Genomic DNA, 19134 nt, shown 5'->3' on the forward strand with positions numbered 1-19134 from the left:
CAAGTTTTAGCTTAGTATTTGTATAAAATGACAGTCGTAGTCATTTTTGTGCTAGCTTCTGTCAATTAGCCATTTTTAAATAGGTTGACACACAAACCTTTGAACTGTAGATTAAATTGCTACTTTTTAAAATCTTCTTTAAAAGCTCAGTGGTTCATGATAATTTTTACTGACAGTGTTCATTATAACAGTTAATGCCAAAGTTTTAAGCAAGAATATCATGTATTATATACGATATATTTTAATGCCACAGACAGAGTACACAGATGTGCAAAAACATAATCAGAGCTTCACCTTCAGCGGTGGGTGATGAACAGATTAATAGATCATTACATTAAAGTCTACCTCCTTGAAATCAAAGAAAAGATGATTGACACAAAGTTTTTGCGCAGTGCTCTATGTCATCTATTACCGTATTTTTCGGACTATAAGGCGCACCAGATTACATTGTGCAATAAGTGAAACAAAACAGTCAGATAAGTCAAATTTTATTCAACTCATTCACAATAACCACATAAAATCGGTTCGAGGTCAGTAAGTACAACCAGAATTAATATGTAAGACGCACCTGATTATAAGGCTCACTGTCGATTTTTGAGAAAATTAAAGGATATTTAAATGCGCCTTATAGTTTGAAAAATACGGTAATATGTGACAAAAAAGTTTTAAAGAGAAGTTTATTTAATTAGGCAGATGTCAGCAATTTGTGAGACATTGATGCAAGAGAGCAAAACAAACAAACAAACAAAATATATAATTTCAGTAAAAATGGATCCTCCCTAATTCATTGCATCTTATATTCAGTGACTGACTGTAGGCCGGAGTGTCCGAACATTTTTATATGTGGGCCAAAACCTTGAAGATGAAATGAAACATGAGCCACAAAAATATGAAATAAATAAATAAATTAATTTGTACACATTTTTAGTTGTTTTTGTTTTTTAACTCAGGGTAAACAATATTTTGGCAAAAGGACTAAATTTACTACGGGTAATTTTGGTGGAGACGGTGTTCTAAATTATTGTAGATCCAAAACATTAAAAGCTTCATAAACAATAACGTTTTATTTATTTTATTATTATTTTATTTATTTTATTACTTTATGTTTTAAATTTAATTTTGTTGATTTTATTGATTTATTGCCAAAAGATTGTATTAAACTTAATAGTGCTTATTTTGAGATATATATATTTTAATTCATTTTGCTTTTAAACCTAAAAATTATATAAAAAATTATCATCATTAAATTGGTAAAAGGTCTATCAGGGGTGTCCAAACATTTTTATATAGATGGGCCAAAACTTTTAAGATGAAAGTAGTCACGAGCCACAAAAATGTAAATATAAAAAATATAATAATGATATCCATCCATCCATTTTCTTTACCCGTTTATTCCATTTTGGGTCACCGGAGTCGCTGGTGCTCATGTCCAGCAATCAATGTGCGAGGGGCGGGGTACACCCTGGACAGGTTGCAAGTCCATCACAGGGCCACATAGAGACAAACGAGACAAACAACCATTCACTCTCTCATTCACACCTAGGGACAATTTAGAGTTACCAATCAGTCTAACATGCATGTTTTTGGTCTGTGGGAGGAAACCAGAGCACCCGGAGAAACCCCACGCATGCACGGAGAGAACATGCAGACTCCACCCAGAAAGGCCCCCGGACTGGGGTTTGAACCAGGGACCTGCTCGTTGAGAGGCAGCAGCTCTACCAGTTGTGCCACCGTGCTATAATAATGATATGATTAATAATAATAATAATAATAATACAAGTGTACATATTTTTAGAGATTTTTGTAACTCATAAACAATATGTTGTAGAAAGGACAAATTTGACAAATTTTAGTGGATACAGTGTTCTAAATTGTTGTAATCAAAAACATTTAAAACTATTATTAATTCATTTTTTAAAATGTAATTTATTTGATTTTGTTGATTTATTACCAAAAGACTGTATTAAGCTTAATACTGCTCATTTTATTTTATTTTATACATGTTTTGCTGTTAAATCTAAAAATATTGTAAAAAAAAAAAATTATCACCATTAAATTTGCAAAAGGTCTACATCTGCATCAATCTCTTAAGCCTATGGGCCAAAATTATACCATCTTTAAACTGCAAGTGTAGGCCACACAAAATCACTCCAAGGGCCACAAATGGCCCCTGGGCCACACTTTGGACACCCTTGCTGTAGGCCGTCCCCCGGTGACTTCAGGTTGAGGAGGCTAATCTGTCTGACTGTCATGGCAGTGAAGTGGTCAGAGGATTACAGGTCTTTGCGTGTCAAATGGAGGACACTGAAACTCCTAAGCGCACATCACATGCAGGTGCACAAGTGAAGGAGATTAGTAAGGAGTGCATTTTTACCCCCTAGAAGGAGCTTAAACTCTGCACACCTGAGAGGCAGAGTTGAACAGTGCGACTTTAGCTTTTTATACCACTGGCTGCAGCTAAATGTTCCCCTTCACTTTCAGATATCTGCTGAAGTGACGTCCATCTGAGGAATCAGTTGGTTGGGTGTTCTCACATACGGAGGATGGATATAAAGCCCGAGCCAGAGGTAGATGATGGGACCCTGGTCCCCGACAACGACAACCCAGAGATCGAGACTTTGACCACGGTGAGATTTGACTCCTTTGGTTTGGAGGCGACGGTGGACCAGGTGGAGCAGGTGACGAAGAACATGGAGACGCTGCTGTTGGACGTGGAGCAGCTGAGGAGCAGCTGCAGCGATCAGGCCAGCGAGCTGCTGCAGGTGGCGGCGGACCTGAGGAAGCAGCAGCAGGAGCTGAGGGAGAGCTACGCCGAGCTGTCCCGAGAACTGCAGGAAATGATGGGATCGGTGGAGGAGTTGCTCGGCACCAAGAGCGCCTTCGAGGCCAAAGAGAAGGAAACGGAGAAACTGAACCGGCTCCTCTGAGGGGATGGATACAAACTTTGATTTCAAATAGGATTTAAAAAAATACTCCATGGGAGGCTTGTTTTGACTTTGGGGTGTGGGACATGTTTGTAAAGAGATACATTTTAGAATTATTAAGGTACGAAGGTTTGAAATTGTATTTATTGTTTGTTGTGTGTGCGTGTTCTTTATTATGTCCAAATTTGATGACCGTGTGTGACTAAAAAGGCATTTGTAATCTTTAAAAAGTCTTTTACTCAAATCTTTAACATGAAAAGCCCCAGCTGTGCTGCACTGATAGATTCCCAGTATCTTTACATTGTGTTAAAAGTAAGACTGCAGTATCATTTTTGTCTGCTTGATGATAACGATGACTAGACAAAATTCTGCGACTTGAATGTTGCTTCCTGGTCAATATTTCACTGTCTCCACACATCCAGACACGCTTCTCTGTGGTTTCTCACTAAAATAAACCAACCCGAGCCCACAAAGCAGTGTTTTTCTGCCTGCAGCTCTTTCTCTGTGAATCACTGCTCTGTGTTTAGTGGTTATGGGATGTGTGGAAGGGACAATCATTGGTCAGTCTGTGAAAAAAATGAAAAACAATTACGGGAGGTTTTAGGGTCTCGTTCAGATTAGATCTTTTTTTTTAATAAGCTGATTTTTTTTTTTTTTCATTTAGCCTTTATTTATCCAGGTTAGTCTCATTGAGCCACGAGAACTCATTTTCAAGAGAGACCTGTTAATAAGCTGATTAGGCACCACCTGTTGATCATTGTGTGTGCAACTATTAAATTTTGTGTTCAAAAATGCCAATTTGCTCCACTTATTTCAGTTATTTCAGTACAGTGAACACGGATTGTCTCTCGTTATTGCTTTACAGCAAATATATGAATGTATATACGTGAAGGAGATCGCTGGCTTGACTCCCCGGACCGACAACATCAAGATGTGGAAAAGGTAAATCACCTACACCTGTCTACGCCATCATTTGAACCACCCGAGGACACTGAGCAAGGCCCTTAACCCCCACCATCTGCTCCCCCGGGCACCCTAAATAGCAGCTCCCTGCTCCACACAGAGGGCTGTGGTAGCTCGGGGGTCTGTGGTTGCATCAGGAAGGACATCAGGTGTAAAAACAATTGCCAAGTCTTGGCGAGTTTATTCACTGTGGTGATCCCTGAGGAAGAGAGCAGCTGAAAGAAAAGTAAAAAACTGCACATGCATATATTTATTTACATATCCACGATAACTTTAAAAAAAAAAAAAAAGCTTTTTGCTATACATCAATGTAAAAAAAACAATTTAGCATAAAGGAAAAACCCCAAGTTTGTTTGCATGGATGAAATTTGACACTTTCTGGGCTGGAGATCTGGCAAGCAGACCAAACTGAAGATAGAAAGCTGCGTGTCCAAGACTTTGTGCACCTTGTAGGTGCACGGTCCTTTGCACTGACCAGCCGGCTTGAAGACGGTAAGACGGCACAGGGATTTTATTTGCTGTGCTTTGCACATTTTCATTTCTGTTTTGCATATTTGCATAATTCATTTAAGATTACAAAAGAAACACCAACACAAATTACAACTTGTATTGGTGCAGATCCATATGATAAAGAACCAGTTTGTTTTCAATTTAGAGCCTTACTTTGAAAGTTGTGTCGTTTAATTGTCTTCAGCAGCTTTAGGTGAACATGAACATCCTGCAAGTCCTGGGCATCCTTTTTCTGGCTGCTCCTGCATTTACAGTGAGTCTTATTTTAGCATTCTTCAATTGATACAGATGTTTATGTCAATATAAATTCTTTGCTACAGGTATAAAAATCACAATAAGTCGATTGTGCTTGAAAAAAAAAGTTCTGTGGTTATTTATTGACAGTACTGTGAATGTATCAAGTTTTATTGTCCATAAATGTGCAGGTTATTTCTGTAGTTTTGTGATCTATATTTGAATATTTCACTTTTGATATATATATATATATATATATATATATATATATATATATATATATATATATATATATATATATATATATATATATATATTTAATGAAATGATGATGCATGCAGCTTCATAAGGCGACTTGGAAAAAAAAGTTGCATCATTTCACCCGGAATCTTTATTTTCAAAGCTTTGGGGTTTTTTGTGCAGCAGCAGTTGCTTTAACTTGAAAATCATTCAGTTTTTCAGAAAAATGCACTCAAACAAAAACATTTACAGAGACTGTCACACTGATAACACACAAATTTATGTATATTTACCGAGAGCAAAATTTATTTAAAATTAATCTGCAGGAAAGGCCTAAAAGTGTCGTCTTCCTGTTGTGGATCAGTGATTTCTGTTCATATATCGCTGTACATTTGTAAATCTCTTATGCAATGTATTTAAAATTGGTTTGTGGCAAGTTTCAGCTTCTATTTTAGAGTCTCATCCTGCTCTTACTGGGTGTTAGTGGTTAGTGGTGGCCATGATTGGGGTGTGTGAGAGTCCTGTGAATGACACAGGCAAAAACAATGCTGTGTTTTTCCATTTCATTTTTCTAGCTCACACAGCCAGTCTATGACTACTGGGGAGAGTTTGGGGCTTATGGCCCTTGCAGCCGAACCTGTGGCACCGGAGTGGCAATGAGAATCAGGAAGTGCATTACGTCAAGGTGAGACAAAGAAATATCTGGATGAAGAATATTTACATTATCATGTTTAGTAAGAGTGGAACGCAAAGTGCAGACAGAAGCTCAAAGGACTCTGAGGTAAAAAATAAATAAACTCATTTATTGAACATGAAAACAAAAGGCTGACGTGGCAGTTTACTTAAAACCAAAAACACCAGAAGACTCTGAGGAAATGAACATGGATGGCTTGGGAGCACAACGCACGGACACAAATGAGAAAAATGACTTTATAGGTGAAACTAAGGAGGGAGAACTGATAACATCTGGAAAGACAATGAGGAACAGGTGAGGGGAGAGGCACGAGCTGAACGACACGAGGGGAAAAACACCGGGGAAGCTGAAATACAAATACAGCAAAAATCACTGAAAACTAAATAAAACAAGACGCAGATCACGACATGCATAATACATTCATATTTCTTATAGATAATTAGAGTTATCATTTATAACTAAATATAGCATAGTAAACTGTTACAGAATAAGCTTTTTTATCATTGTACCGGTATACAGTGAAATTATGTTTATACGGTCGTCCGAAAGATAGCCAGAGTGCACGTTGCTGCTGCCATAATAGTGCAGCCCTTTATTCTTTATCAGAATACTTTTAGATAGAAAAAGGTAAGAGCCATGAGGATGGAATGTGGTATTACAAAAAAGATCTTTTCGCATCTTGTCCTATCAGGACATGTTTTGAGAAATCAAAAAACTCTACCAGTAAACCCGATAGACAAAGCTTTGTCCCTAGTTACTAGTTACCCATGTCACAGGAAAAATTTGATAGTCGGCTCGCATCCGAGGCCAAACGGGGGAGTCAGATTCAGATAAGCCACAATTGTTGATTTTCTTCGGGCAGTCTATTTTTTTCTCATCAGTCTTGAGTCCTGCTGGAACTTTCCCAGTCCAAAATGGCCAAATTTATGGGTATTTCACTCCACTGATCCGTGTTATGAGCCTTTCTCAAGGTCAATCCCAACATGCTGACGAGTCCTAGGAGTCGCAGGTGGCCTGCACTTCTCACAAATCGCCTCCATCTTATGGTTTAGCTCGTAAATCAGCTGATTTTGAGTACTCATAGCACGAACCAAACCTTCACACAGACTTGGAAGCCATGGCCGAAACTGCTGCCGAAGTCTTCTTCAAGAGTCAATACAACAGAGCCTCACCGATGTCAAAGAGCAGAACCCCTGCTATCATAAATCCAATTATATAAATGTCTTCAGCGTCCTTCTGAGACAGAACTGAGAGACACATCAGCTGCCAAACTCCCCACGGATCTCTACGTACCCTGCAGCGTGAGTCTTAGCCGGACTAGAGGGTTCTCCAGGACCCTGTCGTTTTGTTGAAAAGATTTTGTCGATTGCATTGAAAGTCCAGTTCACCAGATCCATAATAGTATTTTTCATTTGGAGGTGTGTACCAGGAGCTCTGAGACACACAGAGAGCAAAGGAGGAGAAAGAGGAGAATGCGTCCGCCTTGAGCGAGAGCCAGAGGAAAAAAAAAAAATCATCATATTTACATTTTATTTTCCACCTTTTATGCTCATATTTGGAAATATTTTTTATATAATGCACATTGGATGATTAAAATGTTGTCTGTCCTGCAGGATAGATGGAGGACACAACTGTGTGGGATCCTCCAAATCATTCCGGACGTGTAATACACAAGTAATTATACTTCAACCTTTTTAAAAAAAATCATTTGCACACAACTACAATATGCCACATCTTGAACATACAGGACTCCGTATTATCTGTTGTGACAGGCGTGTCCAGTTGGATCAAGAAACTTCAGAGAGGAGCAATGTTCTGAGTTCGACAGAGTGGACTTTCAAGGGAAACGTCACACATGGGAGCCTTATTATGGAGGTGTGCTGACTTTTCAGAGCAACATTTCTGGAGTTCCTCTCTGCCTCTTCCTGCCTTCTATACACTGTGTTGTTTCAAACGACAGCATTTTCTAGACTTAATTGCAGAAAACATTTGATCAGGTTTTGGATTCATGTTCCTTGAATCTTCCAGCATCCAACCCATGTGAGCTGAACTGCGTCCCAAGAGGGGAAAACTTCTTTTACCGACACAGGCCTACAGTGGTTGATGGGACTCCCTGTTATGTGGGACGGGCTGACATCTGTGTGGATGGGATCTGCAGGGTGAGACTGGGAGTCAAGCTTTAAACTCTAAGATTAAAAAAATACATATTTCAACTGATCAACTGATATTGATTGATTTTTTTTTCCAGTTATTGGACCATGAAGACTTTATGGGCTTAGATAACGACACAAGCCCTGTTCAGTTCACTGTTCCTGTTGCTCCTCATCCACGAGAGACACTCACATACACATACAGTGCTGGTGTCTTCGGAGAGTGCTCTGCCAGCTGTGATGGAGGGATGCAATATCGCAGCGTGGAGTGTTTGGTTCAGGACCCATCGACACCCCATCAGGTGGTAGACGAGTCCAACTGTATCACTCAGCGCCTGCGGAGGCCGCCGAGTCAGCAGGCCTGCAACATGCACCCATGTGCTGCTGCAGAGTACAGTGTCTCCAGCTTCAGTGTGGTTTGTATCTCACAGCAGTTTATATTTTAAATATTAAATTCATGTGCTGCTGCATTACAACTGTGATGGAGACTGGAATATATTGTGTGTGACTGTCAGTGCTCAGTAACCTGTGGAGAAGGACAGCAGACAAGAGAGGTGATCTGTATGGGACCAAGAGGGGAACATCTGCTTGATCATGCCTGCACAGGACTTGCAAAACCTGCTTCTGTCCGGACCTGCCGCAGACCCGCCTGCCACACTCACATAACCTGGCATGTGACAGAATATGGACTTGTAAGTGAAGTCGAAAAAAAAAAAAACATTTTATTTTTACTCCAAAAACAGCATTCACAGCTGCTGAAGTTCCACATTATTACCCTGTCCTGTCTCCACAGTGCAGCAGAAGCTGTGGTGGTGGTGTGAGAGAGAGGAAAGTTGCCTGTTTTGATACAGATTTGAACCCTTATCCCGAGGATCGATGCAGACCAGCCAGCAGACCCTCGTCTGTGGAAACATGCAATTCACAACCCTGTCACAGAGCACAAAGTGAGCCACATATAAACCTGAAACAGATTTAGTGAAGGTTTTATTTGTGCTGTTTTCATATGTTAACCATTCTTTTCTCTGTAGTGGTTCCAAGTGTTCAGAATCCAGACACGGAGAGAAGCACCATGAGAGGATTTCAACCTCACGAACCTACAGGTGCAGTGACAGCTAATGTGATTAGTATAAATGTATTCTCTTACTTTCATTTTCTTGTTTGTAGCCTTGAGCATGGATTGCTGAGGTGAATAAAATGTGTACATTGTTAAAAGAAATTATGATGCCCAATTGTTTTTATACAGTTAAAGTCATTGTTGATTAAATCTATCTTCGAGCAAAGAAAAAAAAAGTGCAGTAGTTGCTACAGACACCTTGATTTTGTTCATCTATCCATCTATCTATCCATCTATCCATCTATCCATAAATATATCTACTGTGTGTGTATACACACACACATATATATATATATATATATATATATATATATAGTATATATATATATATATATACTGTATATATATATATACAAAGTATATATATATATATACAGTATATAAATGGTAAATGGACTGTACTTGTATAGCGCCTTTTAGAAACAAGATTGTCTGCCTCTGTGTGTGTGTGTGTGTGTGTGGGTTGGTGGGGGGAGGGGGGGGGTCGTGCATTTGTTTATTATTTAAAAAATCCCATGACCATCTGTACAAAATGTCATGACATTTGTAGAAAGTAATTATTAGCTGAACATCTAAATCTAATTAGCTCTGAGAGTCAGCCCAGTTCACAATGGCTGGCAAAGCAACTCAGACTGTCTGTTAGCAAAATATCTTATGAACCAATTAGCAAGTTTTGATCAAACTTTCAGTATATATTCACTGAATGTACAATTAGAATGGATTAACTATTGAAGTCAACCCGTTCAATGTGTCTGCCACAGCCTACTCAGCATACAGAGGGCGTAAGTGGCTATAATTCAGTCAGTTTTACAGCTAATTGAGCTAATATTTTATATCGTAGCTGAGAAGCATTCATAACACATATTCTGAGCCAATTCACAACATTGCACATAACGTTATTTTCAAGGTTTGACCAAACTCTGTCACTTCTCAACACAAGATAATTTAAGTCTAAAATTCTGGCTTGAAAGGCAGTGGGTTATATGGCTTTTTTCCACGAATGCTAGACTTTTAATTTTAGTTTAGTTATGTTGATAAATAGGTTTTGAAGAAGTATTTCTCTCTTTAAAACAGTGCTCTTTTACAGTATTTGAACAAGTTAAGAACATTCATAGAAAGGATGAATTTGACTTCATGTTGAACGGCTTTTATTCATAGCTTCAAGACCAGACACACACAGTGAGCCGGACCCATACCCGCCTGTGATGGGTCCTCATTGTGCCCAATCATTCTACGGCTGCTGTCCTGATGGTCATACCTCTGCAACTGGACCTAGGAGCCAAGGCTGTTTTTCAGACGACTGTGATCACAGCAGGTGAATTGTTCCAATTCTCTGACATGCATGTAAAATCCATCCATCCATTTTCTTTACCCGCTTATTCCATTTTTGGGTCACGGGGGTCGCTGGTGCCCATGTCCAGCAATCACTGTGCGAGGGGCGGGGTACACCCTGGACGGGTCACAAGTCCATCACAGGGCCACATAGAGACAAACGAGACAAACAACCATTCACTCTCTCTCTCACACCTAGGGACAATTTAGAGTTACCAATCAGCCTAACATGCATGTTTTTGGACTGTGGGAGGAAACCGGAGTACCCGGAGAAAACCCACGCATGCACGGAGAGAACATGCAAACTCCACCCAGAAAGGCTCCTGGACCGGGGTTTGAACCAGGGACCTGCTCGCTGAGAGGCAGCAGCTCTACCAGTTGTGCCACCGTGCTGCCTGCATGTAAAATAAATGAAGGAATTCATTTTGGCTCAATAAACTGTTTCCTTCTTGTCTCTCCTCCTCAGGTATGGATGTTGTCTGGATGGAGTGACACCAGCGCAAGGATTTGGAAGGACTGGATGTCCTGAGTTCCAAACACCTGGAGTAAGAATCACATTAGCCTTGTTGGTTTATTTATTTATTTATGTCCTACTTTTTAAGGCAAAATTTAAATTGTAATAAACTTCAAAGCTCTTTCTAGGAAGATTATGGTCCAAGACAACATTCAGATACTTGACAAAGATTTTGGTACCACTTTCAATAAGGCTCTCCTTATAGACGGCTAATAGATACGTTATTAATTCCTCTATAAACACTTTATAAATAATTAATAATTGCTTATTATACATTAATTAAGGGTGACAGACAGACAAAACTGACCAGGTTCTTGCCAATAGTGAGCCAAATCTGTTCACCTATATATTTCATCTGGAGTTGTTTTAAACATTTCAGACTAAGTTACTACCTTATAAGCACAATAAGCATTTGTAATCCTAGTTCTTTAGCATATAATATTGTACTTTTATTACCGCATTATAAGTATGTACAACTAATATTATATCCTAAAAAATTAGGTCTGAAATGTTCAATATAACAACTCTAGATGGAATATATAGGTGGCAGATTTGGCTCAATATTTGGCAAGAAACTGGTCAGTTTTGTCTCTCTGTCACCCTTAATTAATGCATAATAAACAGTTATTAATTATTTATAAAGTGTTTATAGAGGAATTAATAACATATCTATAAACTATTTATTAGTCATCTATAAGGGGAGCCTTATCGTAAAGTGGTACTAAGATTTTTATCATTTGTACCTTTGTAATTTTCCACTCAGAGACAGTTTACCAGTGAGGATCGTGACACCGGCACTGTTCATTCTTCTACTCCTGTTCCTGTTGCTCCTCATCCACGAGAGGCGCTCACATACATCTACGGTACTGGTGACTACGGCGAGTGCTCTGCCACCTGTGATGGAGGGATACAGTATCGCAGCGTGGAGTGTTTGGTTCAGGACCCATCAACCCCCCAGGTGGCGGATGAGTCTTATTGCATTGCCCAGCGCCTGCAGAGGCCGCCGAGTCAGCAGGCCTGCAACATGCACCCATGTGCTGCTGCAGAGTACAGTGTCTCCAGCTTCAGTGTGGTTTGTATCTCACAGCAGGGAACCTTTTTTTTTTTTTTTTTTTTTTTAATATACATATTATTTTGCTGCTGCATTACAACTGTGATTGGAATATATTGTGTGTGACTGTCAGTGCTCAGTAACCTGTGGGGAAGGACAGCAGACAAGAGAGGTGAACTGTAGGGGACCAAGAGGGGAACATCTGCCCGATCACGCCTGCACAGGACTCGCAAAACCTGCTTCTGTCCGGTTCTGCCGCAGACCTGCCTGCCACACTCACATAACCTGGCATGTGACAGAATATGGACTTGTAAGTGCGGAGGGATCAAATGTATTGTGGACTGCAACAAGACTTTTAAAGCTGCAAAATATTCTTATTTTGTCTCCACAGTGCACGAGAAGTTGTGGTGGGGGTGTGAGAGAGAGGAAAGTTGGCTGTTTTGATACAGATCTGAACCCTTACCCTGAGGATCAATGTGGATCAGCCAGCAGACCAACTTCTGTAGAATCGTGCAACGTGCAGCCTTGTCCAGGAGTACAAAGTGAGAAAAACTACCTGGAAGTGTATTTTGATCAGCGTGAGTAGTGCTTTTTGGCACTTTTTTCACTTTTCTTTTCATTTTCCAGCGGTCCCAAGTATTCAAAACCAGGGGGCATTTAGAAATATCATAAGATTTGTACCTCATAGTCCAGAAGACCCTACAGGTATGCAAAGTATATATTATTTTTCTTTTATTTTGCATGTAACTGCATGCAAAGTATGTGTGAGATGGGTAAAATATATAAAACAAAGTTAGTGTTTGCAGTATGTTTGAAAAAATATATATATTTTGAAATTCTGAAAAAAAAATTGTACTTAGACTTTGCATTGACTTTTACTACTTTCACTCAAAAAACACTAAGCCTATGCTGTTTTTCAGCCACAGTATTGTTAAAGGCTATATTTATTGTACTGTATGTACTAGAAACAAATCAAGCAATTTAATAACCATGTGCAAAATCTATATTCCTACATAGTCTACAGTCATATGAAGAGTATTTCAAGCAGTAACAGGATGATTGACTTTACATTTGCTTGCTTTAGCTTCAAGGCCAGACACACACTGAGCACCATCTTTACCCTCCTGTCATAGGTCCTCATTGTGCACAGTCTTTTTACGGCTGCTGTCCTGATGGTAGTACCTCTGCAACAGGACCCAGGAACCAGGGCTGTGTAACAGACGACTGTGCCCAAAGCAGGTAACATGATGCATACATCCCATCTTTAAAACTGATAAATGTTTCAATGGTTTCTTAAACAAACTAACTAATACATTTAAAAAAATGTTCCTAGGTATGGCTGTTGTTTGGATGGAGTCACACCAGCTCAAGGAGATGGAAGGGCTGGATGTCCTGAGTATCAGACAACTGAAGTAGGGAACAAACCTTTTTTTTTTTCATAGTGGCTATATTGTGCAAACAAATATTTATTTTACAACACAAATTATTAAGGCAGTTGTCCTTAGCACACAGTTTATTTTATGTGGGCATGAAAAAACTTTGCCAAGTCTGACTAAGTTCAGTGATGCTATAATTAAATCATGTGGGTTACATATGTCCATCTTTTAAAAGTATAAAAATTAAGCCAAAAGTTGGAGTTTAAAAAAATTAAAAACATATTTTCTTATTGGGAATATGTTTGCTGGAATATTGTACAAAGTGTAGAAAGTTTTATGATTATTACTTTCATTGGATGAAAATTTAAAACATTTTAAACAGAAATAAATGTAGATATTGGAGCTGTAACATATTATCTTAAAAATGATTAACGTGTCCTTTTTTTTCCATATCAAAACAGTATCAGCCATTGCGACCTGTTGATTCACCAACTGGCAACGCGTGCTTCCTGCCTCGTGACGAGGGTGCATGTGAAACGTGGACGGTGCGGTTCACCTATGACAATGGCACTGGCAAATGTAAGGAGTTCTGGTATGGCGGCTGCCATGGCAACGCCAATAACTTTATCTCCCTGGAAGCATGCCAGAGAGCGTGTGGCGATGGAGAGAGGGAGCCTGCACCCATGAGGGTGACCCCAAGAGGATCAATTGGTAGCATTGCAAGAACAAGAGCTCAACGTGCCCGTCTCCTGTACACAGCATAGACAGCACACATGATCTAAATCACACAAGACTTGCACACAAATTGATAGAGTGAATTGAAAAAAATAGATTGTATTGAGTGACAATAGTTTTGATAGACATACAGTATTTTTGCAAAAGTCTTAATTTCTCCCCAAGAGTGAAACTATTCTGTGAATTTTAAAAGTGCAATTGTACAATTATTTTACAAGCTTTTTAATGAGCTGACAGTATTTGTTTCCATTTTAACTGCTCTTCTATCTTTTTTAAGTCCATCCTTGACAATTTTTTTTATTATTTTAAAATCCAGTAAAACCGGACATGAGACATGAGAGATGCATTATCCTACATGCGGTGCACCCAGTATTTCCAAATACTTCATTATAAATGAACTAAAGTGGTTTCTTTCAGTACTCCATGTTTTCTCAGTCTTGACAAATTTATTTTTGATGTTTTCTTCAGTCCTCTGTAATTTTGTTTTTTGAGTAATGTGTAATTGCAGGGTAACAGTGTTTACTGTGGTTAAATAATAAATGCAGTTAATAAAGTCTCATTAATAAATATCTTGCGACTTGTGTTTTGTGATATTTTTGGTCTTTACTCATGCAATGTTTTTTTTTATTAGACTTTATATACTTTACTTTTAAGTTTATTTGACATGCTACTATCTGACCTGTCGTTGCTTTAGTGCACCGCAGGAAGACAAACAGAATGTCTCACCCTTTTTTTTTCCTTCTGCCATCAGGCTTCTTAACCTTGATGGCAGCATATAGCTCTAAGTTATTTACTGCAACTTTACCACAAATTGTGACGCTGATGTCTGTTGATTTGTTATTGTGCAATATATATGTTTAATACTTTTAATGATTTTTTGGTTGTTTGTTTTGTTGGTTGTTGTTATAACTTTTAGTTATATGAGCATATATACCTTATGTGTATGGGTGGAAATCTGGAAACTGAAAAACTGAACTGTGCTTTGGGATACATAAAATTGTCTGAATCTGAATTTAAATTTACGAAAGAAAACTACAACATTTAATCTGATTTAGTTTGTAAATTGTTTAACTGCAAATTATTATTATTATTATTATTTAGTTCTAATTTGTCATATGTTGAAATCCAAAGTTCAGCCATTTAAATTTCAGAAACAGTTATGACATTGGATCCTTGCCAGTTGATAAAATGTAAGTTGCATAATGTTTTTAATAACAGAAATATTTCTAAAGACAAAAGTAACATGGCTATAACAATATTTTATGGGTTACAGAGCAACAAAATAAGCCACAAATACTAGTTATTAACTAGTTATTTACTTTGTTTGTTTTCTGCTTTACTAAAAATGTGATAAATTTAACTAAAAATATGTATATAATAAGAAAAAGAATAAGAAACAGAAGAAAGAAGAATAAGAAATAGACTGAAAATGTCGTCAAAACGGGACTTTTACTTTGAACTAAAATCTTTATTCTGAAAAACTGTACCCACATCACAACCGGAAGCATCTTTACCTCATTTCCGCTGACTGCTTTTTCTAGAACCTGTGAACTGCACGATAAATCGAGTCGTAAATAAGTCTTTTTTTTCCCAGTTTTACATTTCTTAAAACCTAGAGGGTGTAAAGTGAGTACAGATATGGTAAGTGTGCTTTGTTTCAAGTTTTAAAAGGTACAATTTTCCTTATGAACCCAAGTCATTCTGTTGAGGCTAAGCTAACAAGCTAGTTGCGAGACTGACGCTAACTAGCATAGTTGGTAACTGTTATCCATTGCAGTATTCAGTTAGTACTTAAATTAGCGTCTCGTTAAATCATCTTTATCTCCGACATATTTATTAGGATTACATAACGTTTGGCGGAATTTTAGAATATCAATGAATTTAGCCTGAGCATATTTTCCGTTGAAAGTGGTCATTCAGTGGAACGACTGAACGTAACGCAATGTGTTTCCTGAGCAAGAAAGCGTGTCGAAAAGCTCTCATTTGACTTAATTTTGTGTGAAGCAAAGAAAGCGTCATGCATTATTTTAAATATTAACCATTTGTGTTTTACAGTCGCACACAATTTTGCTTGTCCAACCAACCAAGAGACCAGAGGGCCGCACTTACGCTGACTACGAGTCAGTGAATGAATGCATGGAAGGTAATGTCTTTGTTTACTTTTATTATCAATATACAGTATCATTTTTTGTCATTATTTTTGTAACTATTGGAAGTTTTAGTCCACGCCATTATCAGAACGCTCAAAACTATTTCTTCGCAGTTTTAAAAAGGAAAAGCTTACTTTTTCACATAAAGTTTGCCAGTAAAATCAAATGCAATCACATGTATGAGTGAATCAAGACTGTTATGTTTTAATAAAACAGAAATTAAGTTGTCCAAATAAATTTAGTTCATGGATGGCATGTTATTCTATATTCAGTGCACAGTTTACAAAAGTTTGCCAACGCTTTTGGATCTTTTTTTTGTTTTTTATTACAAATGACCTTAATCACTTTACACTGGCTACTACCACAATATAATTAGCTGATTTTGGACTACGGTAAATAGTTTTAGGGGCCCTCTGGGGTGATAGGAATTCCTGAGCACCCCTAATTCTACATTCAAGGACATTTTTTTTCCTCATTTGTATTCACACCATGAATGAAAAACTTGATTAGATTAAACAACTAGCCCGTTTGTGATAAAGAAGTGAAAATTACCCCCCAACAATCATTAGACAGTTACTTTATATTAATCAACTGGAGTGTTTTCAGATAGTTCTTCTCAATCTATGACAGTCCTCTTCTTTGTAGTAGGTCTTGAATAAAGATCCTTTAAAAACAGTGTTTTAAACTACAATTGACTACAGTTTATTTGGTGCAAATACATCCTGGAGCAGGAACTGTAATAGTCAATTATAGGAGCTTTGAAAGTATTTTTATGGTTTAGAAGCATCTGGTGGCCACAGTTAGTATAAAAACTCGATGGCAAATGTATAATTTCAAGTTAAATAAATTTAGAATTATATAAATGTTACTTTTAAAGGCACACATCTCACAGACATTAAGGAATGTATTGCACATATGCAGTTTTAACTAACTTGTAGCTTAATTTACTTTTCAGTTTTTAGTCTTGTATCTATCTCAAGTCGTGGTTTCTTTATTGTCATTTGCATCACGTGGTACATGAGGTGGAACGAAATGGTGCACAAAGGGTCCCAGTTACTTTGAACAAAATGTAAAAAGAAACTGTAAATAAGGATCTAAGATATAAACTAAGATATACGCTAAACGAATGCCCAACAGTACGCTAAATGATCTGAGACATACGCTAGTCACTAATAGTGCAAAACAATACACCGGACAACAGAAGCACGATTCTCATAAGGTCGGTTCAGCTATATCGAAGCATGCAACAAAAATACAAAAACAAGGCTCCAAAAGTGAAAAAAAAAATTGTAGAGTGGTTCTGATGACAGTGAGGTCATCTTATCAACATGGTCCAGTTAGCAGCATGATACTGTTAGCAGTAAGGTTCAGTTAGCAATGAGGTTTCTCAGCAACATGGTCCCGTTAGCGGTGTGGTTTGGTTAGCGACGTGTTGTTAGCAGCATTAGCAGATCAGCAGCATGATTATACCAAGTCCCGCAGCAGCTGCCCTTCCAGACTGCCCTCCAGAACTGGGTCCGGCAAACAGAAAATGTCCAAGGTTTCCCCGCAAGACTGAACAGGTCCGTAGAGTTCGGTCCATGCAGGCAGATGGAGGATCATGGAGACAGCCACCATGACAGGACTGAGCCTGGAAGGACTGAACCACGAAGGCAAGACAGCGACACAGAAAACTCCACAAGTGTGTCATTATCATACCCGTACCATGGATGTGCAGTGTAGGTGCGAAAAGAAAAAGATTGAGGCAAAGCGGAAAACTTTCACTGGGAGCCTGTGAAGCTGCCGCTCGGCTGAGCACAACCATCTTGGCACTTTTGGCACTATCTCTGAACATTGTTAGATCACCGCCCTATCAGCCCTTTAGAGTCATCTGCATATGTTAAGATGTGTTCTTTTAACTTGCACTGTTGCAAACTGTTGTGCCTACCGTCACCCCATTCTGCACTTTTCTTTCAGGTGTTTGCAAAATGTACGAAGAGCATCTGAAGAGGATGAATCCAAACAGTCCATCCATTACATATGACATCAGTCAATTGTTTGACTTCATTGACGACTTGGCAGACCTGAGCTGTCTTGTGTAAGTATAGATTTCAGGTTAACATTGGGAATGTTTTTATTGTGTTGATCTCTATTTTTCTACTTTGAATGCAGGTACAGAGCTGATACTCAAACATACCAACCGTACAACAAAGACTGGATTAAGGAAAAGATATACGTCCTGCTGCGGCGTCAGGCTCAACAAGCAGCAAAGTAAATGCATATTTGACATGTTGTCCTGATTCACACTCTTGAAGAGTTAACATTTCTCTGCAACAGCAGAGCTTAATAGAGCTGTGTATAAGGACAACATTGTCAGACTGAAAAGAGGTGTTTCATTTTTACTACACACGTTGTCTACACATTGGTAAAAGAGTAGGTTAGGAAAATGGGGTGTGGTGAGAAATTTGGGGTTTATATAGAAGTTGCATTTCGCTTGTTAGCATCTTCTCATTCTCAGACAGTTTTCTAATTTGTTACACTTATGAAAAGGAAGAATTTTCAGATCCAACGTGATACACGTCTGAAACGTTTTATAAATTAGTTTAAGCAAAAATAAACCTTTTTATTTTTTTTATTTTTACTGGATGTGTTGTGGGTTTTGATTGCATCAAATTTACTTTAGAATTAGAGCAAAGTGGAGATTTGTGCTAACATCCAGAAGGTAAAAATGTCCACATTTTATTTTTTCCTTTTCCCATATACTTGTCATTAGAGTAGATTTTTTTTGTAAAATTTACTTTGTGTATTGTCTGATTTTTAACTCCTGTTTGTTGTATTTGAGTTAAACTAAATAAAATGTTTTTCTGACTAACATTCACTCTTGGTAAATAATTATTACAGCACATTATTCATTGTTTTGACTATATTGTCTTGACTAGAAAAAATGCACGTGGGTGGAAAAAGATGTATAGAAGCCAAAATATGTTTAATATAGTTACTGTGGCTTGAAACACTGTCATGATTTCTCCATTTTATTCAGTGTAGGTTTTAACTGGATATGCGTTTTCCGCTCATCACCGCTGCTTTATTGCGTGCTACTGTCTCTTTAAATGTGGCGGGCTGCCCTGTTGTTGCCGTGCAGGAAACCCCGTACTGACTCTGAAGGGA

The 19134-nt window shown here is 38.2% G+C and overlaps 2 protein-coding genes across 2 annotated transcripts; both read left to right on the forward strand.

Moving 5' to 3' along the window:
• Nucleotides 1-4596: 4596 nt before the first annotated feature.
• On the forward strand, nt 4597-13866 carry paplnb (papilin b, proteoglycan-like sulfated glycoprotein). Its single transcript, XM_037685163.1, has 11 exons — nt 4597-4650; nt 5447-5556; nt 7179-7239; nt 7338-7440; nt 7594-7724; nt 7814-8131; nt 8231-8407; nt 8509-8659; nt 8744-8820; nt 11439-11747; nt 13564-13866. Exons 1-11 carry the CDS (start codon nt 4597-4599, stop codon nt 13864-13866), a joined length of 1794 nt encoding a protein of 597 aa, XP_037541091.1.
• A 1462-nt stretch (nt 13867-15328) lies between these two features.
• erh (ERH mRNA splicing and mitosis factor) lies at nt 15329-18698 on the forward strand. Its single transcript, XM_037685513.1, has 4 exons — nt 15329-15478; nt 15893-15980; nt 17944-18064; nt 18139-18698. Exons 1-4 carry the CDS (start codon nt 15476-15478, stop codon nt 18239-18241), a joined length of 315 nt encoding a protein of 104 aa, XP_037541441.1. The 5' UTR covers nt 15329-15475; the 3' UTR covers nt 18242-18698.
• The last annotated feature ends 436 nt before the right edge of the window (nt 18699-19134 follow it).

Source organism: Nematolebias whitei, chromosome 12 (genome assembly GCF_014905685.2).
Source record: "Nematolebias whitei isolate Nwh7 chromosome 12, NemWhi1, whole genome shotgun sequence".
In the NCBI taxonomy this organism is placed as follows: Eukaryota; Metazoa; Chordata; class Actinopteri; order Cyprinodontiformes; family Rivulidae; genus Nematolebias; species Nematolebias whitei.

Excerpts from the sequence above, each read along its gene's own strand:
- paplnb (XM_037685163.1), top strand. The coding sequence starts at position 4,597 with ATGAACATCCTGCAAGTCCTGGGCATCCTTTTTCTGGCTGCTCCTGCA. Across the intron at positions 5,557-7,178 it reads AGGAAGTGCATTACGTCAAG|GATAGATGGAGGACACAACT; the intron begins GTGAGACAAAGA and ends TCTGTCCTGCAG. Across the intron at positions 8,821-11,438 it reads CTCACGAACCTACAGGTGCA|AGACAGTTTACCAGTGAGGA; the intron begins GTGACAGCTAAT and ends TTTTCCACTCAG.
- erh (XM_037685513.1), top strand. Across the intron at positions 15,981-17,943 it reads AGTGAATGAATGCATGGAAG|GTGTTTGCAAAATGTACGAA; the intron begins GTAATGTCTTTG and ends CTTTTCTTTCAG. Across the intron at positions 18,065-18,138 it reads GCAGACCTGAGCTGTCTTGT|GTACAGAGCTGATACTCAAA; the intron begins GTAAGTATAGAT and ends CTTTGAATGCAG.